General features: G+C 47.3%; 1 protein-coding gene across 3 annotated transcripts in view; it reads left to right on the forward strand.

The window, feature by feature from the left end:
* The window catches only part of sema5a (sema domain, seven thrombospondin repeats (type 1 and type 1-like), transmembrane domain (TM) and short cytoplasmic domain, (semaphorin) 5A), a 79,485-nt gene that overhangs the window by 19,057 nt on the left and 45,610 nt on the right, over positions 1 to 14,818 (forward strand). For all 3 annotated transcript variants that reach the window (XM_062479655.1, XM_062479656.1, XM_062479657.1), the window contains exons 2-4: positions 964 to 1,169; positions 8,084 to 8,183; positions 9,968 to 10,013. In XM_062479655.1, the coding sequence (XP_062335639.1) occupies positions 1,022 to 1,169; positions 8,084 to 8,183; positions 9,968 to 10,013 (294 nt within the window). In that variant the 5' untranslated portion in view covers positions 964 to 1,021. The remainder of the gene's footprint in view (positions 1 to 963; positions 1,170 to 8,083; positions 8,184 to 9,967; positions 10,014 to 14,818) is intronic.

A 14,818-nucleotide genomic window follows, 5' to 3' on the forward strand; every position in this document is an offset into this window, starting at 1 on the left:
TGGGGCAGCCAGCAGTGGGAGTACGGTCAGTAGCAGGGGCTCAACTTGACGGCCTTGGCTCCAACCCCTGTCTGCTATGCTGATGTGTGTGTCTGTGTGTGTGTGTGTGCTCAAAATATCCGGTGGGACCATGGTATGCTGCCATTAGGATATCTGTGTGCATGCCTCAGACATAAGTCTCCACCCAACCGATACCATCTAAGCACAGACACACACACACACACACACAGACTGTCAGCTCAAACAGACTGTCATATAGAATCATGCCAACAATCAATATTCTGTCTACATGCTGATTTCCCATGGCATGTTGCCTCTGTGTGTTTCAGTAGAAAGACTTGGCTGGGAGATAATTACATTCAGGCTTGCAGTTCTCCATGAATGCCTGATAAACGACATACCGATTGTCAGAACAATAACAATACTGAGATAAAACAATAACTCAATGGCCTTCATACAAGGGGGGTAAGCCCCCTTTGGAAACACGAAGACTGTCAGACAGAATAGCAAGGTTGCAGATAAACAGCAGGCGAAACTGTCAACTTCATGAGAGCGAGAAGGGTGGGAGAAAAGAATGACGTGGCGAGTCATGCAGAAGTAAAAGGAGAGGAAGGTTGTGTTAGATGACAGGTGCTTCCCATTACACAGAGAAGAGCTCTCTTTCCGTTTGGTGCCTGGGTCCACGCCAAACACATCCAATCGAGTCAGGGAATTCCTGCTTTTATGAGCTCCACGTTTTTCAGTGGCCCCATGAGGACAAGCGCGTGTGACTGTATAGACACGCGCGTGCGCACACACGCATATGTGTGCTGTATGTGTGGGAATGCGGAGACCGGTCTGATTCATGTGCACGGGGTCAAAGGGGAGAGGTGTGAGGTGGTGGGTGGGTCATTGGGAGGTAGACGGCAGCTGCACCAGCTCAACATGAGCTCTAACCATCTCTCTTTCTCTCTCTCTCTCTAGGTGTGTCTCTCTTGGCCTCTGGCCTGAGGAGGAGTGAGTGAAGCCCACCCCTCCCCCCATGGTACGCCCCCTTACCCAGCATGCACTGCTGCTGCTGCAGTGCATGCTGGTCCTGCGGGCTGGAGGCGTTGCTGGCAGGAGAGGGCCAGTGCTGCTGCCCGAGTCGCCCTGTCACAAAGCAGAACACCCGCTCATCTCCCACTCAGGTGGGTGTCCTCTCACACACACACACACACACACGCATCCTCACAAACACAGCTCCATGTCCTCACACACATGCAAGAACACAAGCACATCCTCACAAATACAGGTGTCAGTCATCACACACACACGCACACATACAGCACACTCTCACACATTTCTGGGCCTCCTCAGTGTTCTGCTGGTGTGGACTGTCTCACTGACTCTCCTTCAAGGCACTTTCATGGCATAAACAGACAAACTCCTCCTCTACAGTTTTCATTCCACTTAATTTGAGAAGATTCTGAAGTCTTCCATCATATCCAGAGGCCCTGTAATCAATATCTTGCTTTGAAGTCACTGTTTATTTATTGTATTGACCAGTTAAGCTACAATGTCACTCTGAAAATCTCAAGTCAATAGTAAATCCAAGCCATTCTCTCCACCAGCAACAAAGCTTCATTCACAGATACCATTCCTCCAACCCCCCCCCCCACCACCACCACCTCTACCCCCCTGGAGCTTAAGTCCCCTAATCATATAGCACTCTGTCTGGGATGTAATTGAGTGGAAGGGCAAGGTCACTGCACACACACACACACAGACACGCTCATACACTTACACACATGGGTATGTACACACAGGCTCACAGACACACAGACACACATGCACACAATCACACTCACAGTCCTGTTAGATCATGGCTAGTTGGGTTACCCTCTGCAAAGTCTATTGAGCGTGGTGATGTTCACTAACTGGCCGGGTAAGGCCTAACACGCCCTCCACGCTCCAGATGACTGGACTGCACCCCACCGACCACATCATCTGCAGCCCACTGCTTCTCTTCCTCCACGCTTCATTAGGCTCCACTAGCCAGAGCCTGGTTGGAAGTCCAGGACAGTTAATTAAGTGCAGATAAGACATTTTGGGGACTGATCAGCCATGCATAGTGATCACAGAGTGAGGAGATTACGATAAAACCCAGACTGGAGAGTATGTCTTCAAAATAAAAGTATATTCATTCGATGTACTCGTTCATCATAACAATGTGAACTCAGTTTACCACAGAAAGACAGCTCTCTGGTTTCTGGGAGATATTGTATTCCACAAGTATTGAAGTCCTCACCTCTTTGCCAATGTTTTAATAAGTCAGCTATTATGACGGTGTTAGAGCAGCTGGAGTCTCCCAGCTTAGGCGAGCGTAATGTACACTAAGGCCTTGTTATCCGAGCTGTATTCAAAGCTGAGGATTTTCATTACCAGCCAGACTCAGCCTTTTGTCTTGAGATAATGAACACGGAATCCATGAGTCATCGTTTGGATGCCGCCTCTGGACACAGACGAACACACACATGCACAACCACACGAGCATGCACACACACCATCAGGCACACACACATAAAGTATACAAACACAGACATGCACAGGCTCATACAGACACCCCCCCCCCCCAACCCACGCATCGTACCGCCATCCACCTGCCACATCGCCTTAAGGTTGCATTATTGTATTTTTTTGACAAAAATGACTATTTTTGAACAATCCTGTGAATAAATAGCATCTGGACTTGGAGTGAACAGGTGCCCGATGGTGTGTAATACCACTGACACACACAGTGCAACACGGCCAGGCCCCTGCCCCCCTCTCCCCCTTCTCGCCCAGCCTCTCCCCTTAGAAGGCGCTGCCTGTGGCCTGGTCAGGGAAGGGTGTGCCCCACATGAGGCTGAGCCCAGCGAGGGTGGTGGTTTTCAGACTGGGCTGAAATAACTGCTACTATACAGTAGCACCGCGTGTCGTACTGTACTTCGTATTCTACAAAGCACAGACTCTGAGGCTCCTGCTGCTTTGTCAGCGTGTCGTCCACATAAGGTTGCTCTTTAGAATAAGTACATGCTCTGTAGCTGCAGAGCGCCCTCAAGTTATAGTCAGGGTAGAATTTATGCCTGTGGAAAAACAATACAACTTATGATTACTTACGAAACCAGTCGACAGTAAAAATGGAACAAACAGGACCTAATCCCTGTATCTGAGATCTGAACGAGGAATAGTCAAGTTGTTCAAGGCACAAATCTCCGGAGAGAATTGAAGACAGTCTATTTAACAGCCGTGTGTGTGTGTGTGTGTGTGTGTGTGTGTGTGTGTGTGTGTGTGTGTGTGTGTGTGTGTGTGTGTGTGTGTGTGTGTTTTTCAGTGGTGTTTAACGTGGGTGTGAACACTGTTATCACACAGGCGTGTGAGTGAGAATGAGACAGGAGGTCTGGTCTCCGAGGACCCCGGCCAATCAGGCGCTCTGCTTCTACAGCAGCGAGCAGACCTAAACTTTCATGGTCCCTGACGGACGGCCACATCATTAGAGAGAGGCAGCAGTGAGAGGAGGAGAAAAATAAACAAATGGCCACATCAAGAAGACTGCTAGCTGATAACATCTGCTAGATGAGACCGTGGTGCTTTAATTGGTCCTGTGGGGGCTTGTTTTTCATAGCTTCGCTAAGTCAATTGTTAAATGCCTTCGTAAACATCAGCATTTTGTGTGCCTAGTCCTCGGCTCTTTGTCGAGTAACAGTTGACTAATCCAGGAAAGAACTCCTGTCTCCCCGGCTCTGCTTTGTGTTTTAGAATGCATTTCGTTCACCTCCTCCATTAAAGCTCTTCCTGTGTTTTCTCCGGGACGCTTTTATCCCTGGTCCTACACTGCAAACTGAGAACATTAGGTCATCTTGTTAAATGTTTGTATTTTTCCCTCTTAAACGGTAAAGCTCTTAAGTGCACGTTACATTTAAATATTTTATTGCATACTTATTTGCGGCTTCGGAGTGGCTTGTCTCTCATGGTTCTCTCTCTGCCTTGAGGTCTTTCTCTGCCACAACACTGTAATTTGAGTCACTGGACCAGGACAATAAAATATGCATTTTTTTTCATTTCTCAAAATAACCCAAAAGGGCACAGCCTTCAAGTCAGGAGAACCTCACCCCATCTAGTCAACATGGTTCCCATTTCACAGCTAGTTTGCCCAGTTGAGCAGGTGTTTATTTTCTGAGCACATGACCAAATCATTTCCTCCAATCAACTTGACAGAATAGCTGTCATTCTTACTTTCTCCTTTTTTAACCACAAGGCTACATTTAGACTACAGGCTATACATGTATGCGTGCACACCCTGTGGTACTCTCTATTTAATCCTGAAAGTTCAGTCACCGCTCACAATTGGTACCACATGTTACCATTGTCCCCGCTCTGACTGTACTGTACTATACTGTTCTGCTTTCTTTGAGTACAGTACAGAGGGATGTGGGCTCCGAAGCCTGGTGTAAATATTTATGTATGCTGTCTTTTTGTGTTTGTGTCAAACTCACAGTGTCGAAACCCTGAAAAAACAACCCAAGCCTGAGTGATGAGGCCAGACAAGGAAGAAAAGCTGTTTCTATTTTAGGGGGGGGGGGTGGGGGTTAAGGTGGAGTGGTTGAGGTGTGGTGGGGTGCGGGGGGAGGCTTCTGCTGTGTGGGTTTAAACTTGGCACTCTGCCACACACACACACCTAACTCCTTGGTTCTCTCCTCCAAGGGTGTGTGTGTGTGTGTGTGTGTGTGTGTGTGTGTGTGTAAGCCACCCCTTGCCCCCCCATTGTGCTTTATCCCTGGCCAAGCCCCCCTCACCCAGGCCTCAGTACAAGCATGCTTAGGATTACTCAAGCGCACATGCATTCAAGGCATGAGGGATACGCGATATTAAAAGGCAGGAGAGAGACATGAGGAGAGTGAGACATACTGTACTCAAGAGATACTGTACTCAAGAGTTTTTTCTGAAGCCCATTTATTACATAGTAAAACTGGAACTAGTCTCAATGGTGTTTTTAATGGAGGTTAAAAGGAAGGTTTATTTCAGAGCTGACGGTCTTAAAATCCTTCTTAAATGTTATTTCTCATCCCCCACAATGCCGCCCCTCAACAGAAAAATCTTAAATAAGGACATTCTCAAGTGACCCGTGGAGCCTCCTGTAATTCACAATCCTCCTTTACAGAAACTCTTACTGTTCTACCAAAGCAGCCTTCCAACGGGCCGTTCTCTGTGTTACCAAAGCAGACCGAACGCTCCTCCTGTCCTCCTTATTCAACTCAGGCTGTTTCTCATTAAAGCCACAGAGCCTTGGGAAAGCCATCTGTCCCAGCCATGAATGAATATGACTGCGTCTGAGTCCTTCGTCTCAGTATAGGTGCCATAAATTCTCTCAGTGGGGTTGTCTTCACTTCACTTCACAAAATTTGCCTTACCCCCTGTCATAACCCTGCCTTAGCCCCTGTCATGACCCTGCCTTACCCCTGCCTTATCCCCTGTCATAACCCTGCCTTACACCTGTCATAACCCTGCCTTACCCCCTGTCATAACCCTGCCTTAGCCCTTGTCATGACCCTTCCTTACCTCTGCCTTATCCCCTGTCATAACCCTGCCTTACTCCTGCGTTATCCCCTGTCATAACCCTGCCTTACCCCCTGTCATAACCCTGCCTTACCCCTGCCTTATCCTCTGCCTTATCCCCTGTCATAACACTGCCTTATCCCCTGTCATAACCCTGCCTTACTCCTGCGTTATCCCCTGTCATAACCCTGCCTTACCCCCTGTCATAACCCTGCCTTACCCCTGCCTTATCCTCTGCCTTATCCCCTGTCATAACCCTGCCTTAGCCCTTGTCATGACCCTTCCTTACCTCTGCCTTATCCCCTGTCATAACCCTGCCTTACTCCTGCGTTATCCCCTGTCATAACCCTGCCTTACCCCCTGTCATAACCCTGCCTTACCCCTGCCTTATCCTCTGCCTTATCCCCTGTCATAACACTGCCTTATCCCCTGTCATAACCCTGCCTTACCCCTGTCATAACCCTGCCTTACCCCTGTCATAACCCTGCCTTACCCTTGTCATAACCCTGCCTTATCCCCTGTCATAACCCTGTCTTATCCCCTGTCATAACCCTGCCTTATCCCCCGTCATAAACCTGCCTTATCCCCTGTCATAACCCTGCCTTACCCTTGTCATAACCCTGCCTTATCCCCTGTCATAACCCTGTCTTATCCCCTGTCATAACCCTGCCTTATCCCCTGACATAACCCTGCCTTATCCCCTGTCATAACCCTCAGTCCCCTCCTACCTAGCCCGTGTACCCCCCTGCCTATTCCTGTCCCCTCCCTCCTCCCTTCTGCCCCCTCCCTGAGTGCCTCTGTCTCCACACTCCACCACATTTGTATTCTCCGGATCCTCTCCCTTCCTTCTCATGAAAAACGAACGCTTCATCGGGCACTGGGGAGGCACATCTAGAAGTCCCTATCTTCTCCATATAATTGGGGGGGGGGGGGGGGGGGGGGGCAGCCATTAACCAAAATGCAATCAGAGGGGTGAAATTTATCCTGATCCCCCCCCCCCCCCAATATATTTTTCACCGAGGCTGATGAAAATGAATAAGCTGTGAACCTGGGAGTCTGAATGTTTTTTTTCAAACTTAAAGTTGTTCTTTTGGTTAATCCCTTGAAAGTGAGGATAGGCGAGGAGGAGGAGAGAGAAAGGCCCTGTCAGGCAGGAGAGCTCCTGAGCTGTTCTCTAACGTAGCCACACACTGCAATGATAGTCCTGTTTGTTCCATGCTGAAATTGAGCTGCGGGGCCCGGCGCTTCGCTCTGCAGGCGTGCAGTCCCCGTACCTCTACCCTGAAAGCCTGTGTTTGCAGGAGAAAAATCATTGCTCTCTGTAATGCGGTTGGGGGAGCATGTGGTTTGTCATATAAGAAGACTCTGACAGCTGGAGCTCTCTTTGTTTGACAGTTTGGGTTTGGGGGAGGTGTGTGTTTGGAGGGGGGTGGGGGGGGGTCTGACTCAAACTCGGGCCTACCTGGAAGTTCTCTGACATGTGGGATATATTATGGGAAGACCTTGAACAGAGTAACACGATATAACCAAACATGCCTGCGAGGTGAAAGCCCTGGAAGTATTAATGGTTTTAGACTTCCAAAACTGAGCACCATTGAAGTCTCAAATTTGTTTTGAAACTAAAGAGCAGGTATGTGTTGCATAGTAGAGAATATGCATCGGCGTAAAAATTTGCTAGCCTGACCTATCAGATTACTTGAGAGTAAACGTTTCGGGCCTCGTCGCTCAGCAGCCCTAGAGGCTTCCGATTCTATTGGTCAAGGGTTAATAGGTTGGGCGCCATGGCGACAGGCATTTTGAGTGTATGTACAGTAAGTGGATATTTTTAAGGTTGGGGCAAAGTCATGGCACCGACACCCCCTAGTTCCATCAATCACTGCCGACAACCCTCACATTTTGACATTTAAGCACAGACACGCACTCACACACACACGCAATCTCCCAGAACCCCTCTTAAGCAAACACTGTCCTAAGTGTCCTCCTACTCTCACCCACCCTGAGTGACCAGACACATCAATGGGAGCTACAGAAGTGATTAAGGAAATGGGCCGGAAGGGCGCTGCTTGAAAGCGCAGGTGGAGCGTGACATTACCGTGCCCTTCAGATGAGCATTTACCTGCAGACACCCGACGAACACACCTCTCTGAGCAGCTCATCTGAGGACAGGCAACCACGAGGTCACCGCCAGCTGTGTACGCGCGTGTGAGCAGAGTTCTAAGTCTAATTAATTTCTCCAGTCGACACTTGCAGGATCATCCACTCCAAATATCCATGTAACCTCTTCCCCAGGTTAACACCACTGGGAAACACAACAGTACAAGACCAGATTCAATAGGTCTCATGACTATTCAACACGAACAAACATAAAACAACTGAATATTTATAACCCGTGTGGCTTTTATCTAACAGGTCTCTTTTAGCCTCTGTGAATCACTGACTTTGTGACTGATGCCTTACTGTTAGAGACTATCAGAATGCCCCAGTCACTGATTGGCTGACAAGTGTTTTGCTGTCCTCTGATTGGCAGAGATGGAGCCGTGGCTGTTCAGGTTCAAGGCAGAAGGCACGGTGGATTACTCCCAGCTAGCCTTTGACCCAGGACAGAATGAACTGATAGTGGGAGCCAGGTAAGTTTGGACCTCTTCTCTCTCTCTCTCTCTCTCTCTCTCTCTCTCTCTCTCTCTCTCTCTCTCTCTCTCTCTCTCTCTCTCTCTCTCACACTCTCTCTCTCTCACTCTCTCTCTCTCACTCTCTGACTCTCTCTCTCTGACTCTCTGACTCTCTATCTCTGGCTCTCTGACTCTCTCTCTCTGGCTCTCTGACCCTCTCTCTCTCTCTCTGACTCTTTCTCTCTCTCTCTTTTTCTCTCTTTCACACAACTTACACACATTCTCTTTCACTTTCTCCCTTTCGCACACGCTCATCTCTGAGCTTAGAGAGAGAGAGAGAGATTGACCAGAGTTGTTCCCACCTCCGGTAATGGCCCTGGTTGTCAATACAAACTCTCCACTTAAAAGAGACAAGCAGAGAGAGCAGGCTGGAGGGACAAGACTGAGAGAGGAGGAGAGCAGAGCTTTGGGAGTGTCCTAATGCAGCCGGGACAGAGGAGAGAGGAGATGGAGGTAGAGGAGAACCGGGAACACTGACAGATGAGAAGATGATAGAGAAAGAAAACGATCTGAACTGCTTGTGAGTGTGTGTGTGTATGTGTGCACGCATCATCACCTAGTGTCCTCAGCAGTGTTCCTGTCCGCGATCCCTAGTCTTATGATCCTGTCTAGACTGATTGCATTTATGTGGCATTACAGCACTCAGAAATCAGAGTGTCCGGGTGACGCCTCTTGAAATCCTGTTAAATCCAGTTTGCCAGAGCTCACGTATGGAGGGCTGTGGTCTGGGACAGAGTTGTGAGGGGGTGATGGAAGGAAGAGGAGGTCGATAGGAATGTCAATAACATAAAGTGTCTTTGCTGTATGGAGCTCTTTGTGATAGGCACTTTTCAGAAGATAGATCGGCACATTGCACGTGGGTGTGTGTGTGTGTGCGTTGTCGGTCGGTCTGTCTGTCTGTATCGATGTCTGTCGAATGTCATGTGGCCTTCTATCCATGCATTCACTGTATTGCATGTAACGCTTTCCTCAAATAACCCCCGGTTAGCTCAGGATGTCACTCTGCCCTGAACAGCTCCAGCTGGCCCCATGTGACCAGCCCCCTCACACTGAAGAGATTATATATGAGCCAGGGATGCTGTTTCGATGAGTTCTGGAACTTCCTCAGAAATCTGAACCAGTGTTTCAGAAGTATTTCAGACAAGGTCCCCGCAGTTCATTACAGTGATGAATCACTGTCAGGCACTATCAGATGTTTGCCCCAAATCCATGTCTTGCTTAAGAATTTGAAAATAGTCACCTGAATCAAAGATGTACTGTTGAGATATGTCTGTCAGATATTGAATGATTAAGACTTTAAGTCTAGTCTTAAGATTTGTATTTCCATAGTAGATCTTCATGTTTCATGTTCTACTCCACAATGCTTGAGGCCAGACTGATACAAGGGCACCTTGGAGAGTATAGATGTTTATGGTGATGTATGCTAACGTGTTGTATCTGAAAGGTTTGTTGTATCTGAAAGGTTTTCAAAGTCATCAGATAGGACGTCTGCTGTTAGTTAAGTATTGGAACCTAATATATGTACTTGGGGGTTCAGGTTGCAGCAGCCTTGAAGGGTAAGAAAACATGAAAGAACAGAAGATGGAAAGAAAATGACAAAAGTGGAGTCCAAATGAGCCAGAAACAGCTCCTGGCCACACTGCTCATCTGTTCACTTATCATCTTTTCAAGCTCGTCCTTTTACAGAAAATGTTCCCATCAACACCCTTATATCTCCTCTCTTTCTCTTCCCTCTCTTTCAGAAATCACCTCTTCAGGCTCAATTTGGAAGACCTCACCTTGATACAGGTGAGTCTGTAGCTGTCAATCTCTCCTCCACTCATTCCCATTCCTTACCTCCACTATCCTCGCTGTCTTTTTCTCCTCATCTCCCTCTCTCGCTCTCCTTCCTCTCCTTCATCTCTCACAAGCTCTCTCTCGCTCTCCCTACCCCACTGCCCATCTCTTATCTCTTCTGTCCTCGGTGTGTCGGAATCACACTGTTTGTAGGAAGTGAAGCCACAGTCAGGTGCTGCAAGATCTGTCTGCAGATGCAGCAATAACAGAAACACTGTAACAGCACCGAGAGCATAAACTCCTTCCCAAACACCTTACACAGCACCCGTCACAGGGCACCGTGACAACACAGCCCTTGACTCAAACCTTCCTAGTAAAAGAAGTTTATTGTTACAATTACTCGCATCATGACACTCACTAATCTGATGCTAAAAGCAACAAAGTGCATGTGTGTCATCACCTGTTATTATCAATGCAGGTTGGCAGAGGATTGGGAATTGGCTACCCTTGCCCAACCAATTATTTGTGAAAATAGTGAAATTGTTGAGTGTTAGCTTCATTATTACCTACAAGGCTGACTTCCCGCCGCAATGTTCTGTAACAGCCAAGAGTAATCAGAATCAGAATCTGACTGGGTTTTTTTCGCCATGAAAGTTAGCACAGATAAGGAATTTGCTTTGGCAGGAAGGTGCAAACATTAAACATATAGGAATCTAAAATTTAAATATGAGGACTAACTATACTAAGGGTACATAACAAGCAAACTAAGGGTACATAACTAGCAATGGAATTAAATTAAAATAAACTATACAATAAACTATAAAATAAAATAGAAGTTGCAGTAATTTACAATATAAAAATACAAATATTAAAAAAAATAATAAGCCCTATGGACTAGCGCTGTCGCCTGAGAAGTAGGGTACGCAGCAAACAGCTAGCCGCAGCCAGCATTAATGCATGATCCTATGTTCGGCCAGCCTTAGTAAAAGTGCACGTGACATTCCCCTTGGCTGTGTTTGACATTCGTCTGGTCCACTGCCCCTGGTATTTCTCTGCGGTTATTTTATTTCACAGGCTATTTACACCTCTAGTTCCTAGTTCATCCAGGGGAAAAGAAGACAATCGTATCTTATCTGCAACAACACTGAATCAAATCAAGAGCCTTGAACTGGAACATTCTATAAGCTGGATTGTGATGGAGCAGATCCACGCTAGTGAATATGTACACACAGAAAACTGTGTTAAACCTGTCCTTGGACTCCTCTCATCTAGAATTAGCACAATATATACTAGTGTAAGATGGTACAATATATATTCATTATTTTTTCCTCCTCTCGCTCCATCCTTTCTCATTTGTCACTTTAAGGCATACAGGAGCGACAGTTATGCAGCATTGGCTCCTTGCTTCTTCTTTTTGTTCGTCCATGAATGTGTGTACATCCTCCCCGTGAAGCCAAGCATCTTGCAGCCCAGTGAGTAACCAGGCAAACACTGACACCTTGGGGGGTTTGTCTTGAGCTCTTTCCTGGAGAGAAGCAGCAAGCTCCTCTTTGATAGCTGGGACAAGACCTGTTCGACACAGGCAGTCGATACCATAGAAGACCAGATAAGAGAGCCAAAACAAGGGTGAGAGAGGGAAAAGAGAGGGAGAAGGAGGGAGCGGAGGAGGGTAAAAGGAGGGAGTAAGGGAGGGAGTGGGGGTACTGAAGATTGAGGAGAAAGAGAGAGAAGAAAAATATTGATTGTCGGGAGGAAGAAGATGCCCACATTAAGGGATGTGTAAGAGAGATGAAATGAAGGAATAAATGAAAGGAGAGGGAGACCCCCATAGAGAGAAACTGAGCTCCATGGGGAGTCTGGGTTTAGCGGGACAGAGCAGGTTATTAAAAGATCTCGTCCTCTCATCCCCCTCATCCAATCACCCCATTCTCTTTTTTTCTCCTCATCCCTCGCTCCACTACCGCCGTAGAATCGGAGGCTAGATTCTTCTGTTCAAGTCAACCCCCCAGGACCTAGCCCCCCACTCTGGGGAGAATAGGTCCTGGTAATCTCAAAAACGGCCACTCGCCAATTAAACCTGGCCCTGGGCTTCCGCCCTGCTTTGCATCTCACAGGGCTGGGGCCTGGTACCATGGAGCTGAATAATAGCTCCAAGGACTGGGATGGTAAAGAGTCTGTCCACAATGGTACCACTTGTTTCTTCTTCCCCTTTCCTGTCACTTATCCTCTCATCCTCTCTTCTCATTTCCAATGTAGATGGGGGTGGTGTGCGTGCGTGTGTGTGGTGGTGAGGGGGGAGTAATTACAGTGAGAGGTGGTTGCTATCGGAATTGTTTTATGTTTTTCATTTTCTTCTTGTTTTCCTTTCTTAAACTCCCATGCCATTACTGCTCAGCTCCAATTAAGAGCATCACTCACAAATCAAGCTGGTTTGGAGTGGGACTACTTTTCTCTTGTTTCCTTTTTTTAAATCTGTGAAAGAACAGTGTGAACAAAGGCAGTTTAAGTCTTTACAGGCATCCAGATTAGGTTGAGTTTTTTTTCCAGGCTGCCTAGATGTTGAAAAGAGAAGCTTTTACTCAAGGAATCATTCCCCACAGCGTGAAAAACCTACAAACCACACCCACGCACACATCTCAACCGTACCCCCCTGCCGTTACACCACACGGCTCGGTCGGAGCACGCCCTTCGGGCTGTGATTTATTTCGTATCACACGCAGCGTTAGCATAAATAACAGATGATAAAAGAAAGTGTTTGTGTGGTTTGTTTTCGATGAGGCTGAGTGCTGAAAGCTCTTCTGGTCCTGTACAAGGCTGAACTAATAAACGAGTGTGGGGGTTATAATTACCATATGATCGATGCCTCTGCTCAGTCCCATATTCTCATAATACATAAAACATTTATGCAAGCGGCATAACAGCCCACCAAGGTCACGCAGAGAGAAATCAAATGGATCTGGATTTTTGTACACTCTCAATCATACATTTTATTTGAAAGTGGCCAGACTGAAACCTGGACAGTCTAGTGGAATCCTGACATTGTTGTGGAACTTGGAGAGGGAGCAGTTGGGCTCGTAGCGGCAGCTAAATGCCCTCAGTCTATCCTGGGCTATAGCGGATATCATGTTCAGCCCCAGAGATCGATGCAGGCTAAGCCCTGGTATCATAATCTCCACGGTAGATTCCCCTGCAAGACTGCCAGTAATGAAAACATTTGGAAAAAACTGTAGAACAAGAAAAGATGAAGTTCTCTGTAAGAGGAGGAGATGAAGTTTTAACCGCCCCTGAACTCTTGTTGGCGTCTTTCAGTGCGTCTCTTCTCCGGATTTCGCACCGATTGTTCTACTCCAGACATTGCCATAGACCCGAGATATAGGATTGTGTCTGTGAAAATGTTTACAGCTCACAAATAAAAGACAATGTGAGAATGTTCAAGAGGATTTGGAAGTGAAAAGTAAAAGTGCAGTTTCAATGGTATCCTGTGGAGTCAGAACTTCAAGGACAGATGAAGTCACTCTCTACAAGAGGAAGTGAATTGTGAGAGACTTGGCTGAGACTTGTCTGTGTCGGTACCTCAGCGTTGCTTGGCTGCATCAACATTTTTAAAGGAGCTCTCTCTCCTTGCAACCCCCCGCCCCCCTCCATTAAAGCTTTCGAAACAACACGTCTTCGTAGAGATGCATTTAGATAACTATCTACATATAGCTGTTCCGCCTGTGTCCAGTCGGCTTCACCCCCACCTCTTTGCTCTCTCACCCTCTCATTCCCAATCCTTATCACCCCCACTCCTTCACCCCTTTACTCCCCTAAAACGTATGTCACCTCCCTCCACCCCCTTGCCAACCCGCAGTCAGCGGAATCATCCTTGGCACAGGCACAGTCAGACTCCCATGAGCCTTTGCACAACATACCCACTGTGGCGTGAGACATTGATTAATTGTCTCCCGGCTATTTGCATTGTGTTCACATCCCATTGTGTTGCTGTGCGTGATAAATGATCACCTGGGCTTGGCGTCTGGCATTGCTTCCCGTCACCCTGTGAGCCCGCTCTGTGGTTTATAGAGCTCCTCGCGAAAAAACACCCTGCTTATAGATCCATCATCATGGAGCCGTTTCCTCTGACACAGGAAGTGGGAATCGGACTACAAAGACAGGCTTGATGGTTCGACGGGGGGCTTTTGATCATAGTATCTGGAGCTTATTGTTGAAAGTGGTGGCTATAAGCCTCAGTGTTTGTGTTGAATGGGACTGCAGAGGCTGATATAACTGTTTACCCCTCCTGGTAACAACAAGTTACTGTCACAGGGTTTCGGACTTAACACCCGTCAATGCGGACAGCTGTGCTATGGTGTTTAGATGGATCTCGCACCCCGTGTCATTTGACTCCACAGGGCTGTGATTTTGTGTGCGGCAGATAGACCAGACAGGAAGTAATCAGGCTTGGTGCACAAGCTCCCGGACCCATTCTATTCTACTCTGTTCCATTAGCTTGTCTCTGACAATTAAGCTCTGTCAGAGAGACAATTACCCTCCGCTAATCAGTGGCTAACGAAACACCGCCGCTAATACCGGAAGCAGTAGTTAATTCAGTTAGTGAATGGGAATAACAGGGCTATTTAAATGCATAGAATAAGGAGTTTGTTTGGACTGGGGACACACTGAGGTCCCACTTGATTGCAAGATGTAGATCATCAAAGGCCTTGGGAGATTAACCAAATGGCATGCCTGTCCACAGGGGTTGGTAGCATGGATGGACCATTGTTTCTGTCATGTTTTTCATGTGTCTGTGTCTTATCCTGGTGTGAGGTTCCTGTTTA

Source organism: Osmerus eperlanus, chromosome 15 (genome assembly GCF_963692335.1).
Source record: "Osmerus eperlanus chromosome 15, fOsmEpe2.1, whole genome shotgun sequence".
NCBI classification, from domain to species: domain Eukaryota; kingdom Metazoa; phylum Chordata; class Actinopteri; order Osmeriformes; family Osmeridae; genus Osmerus; species Osmerus eperlanus.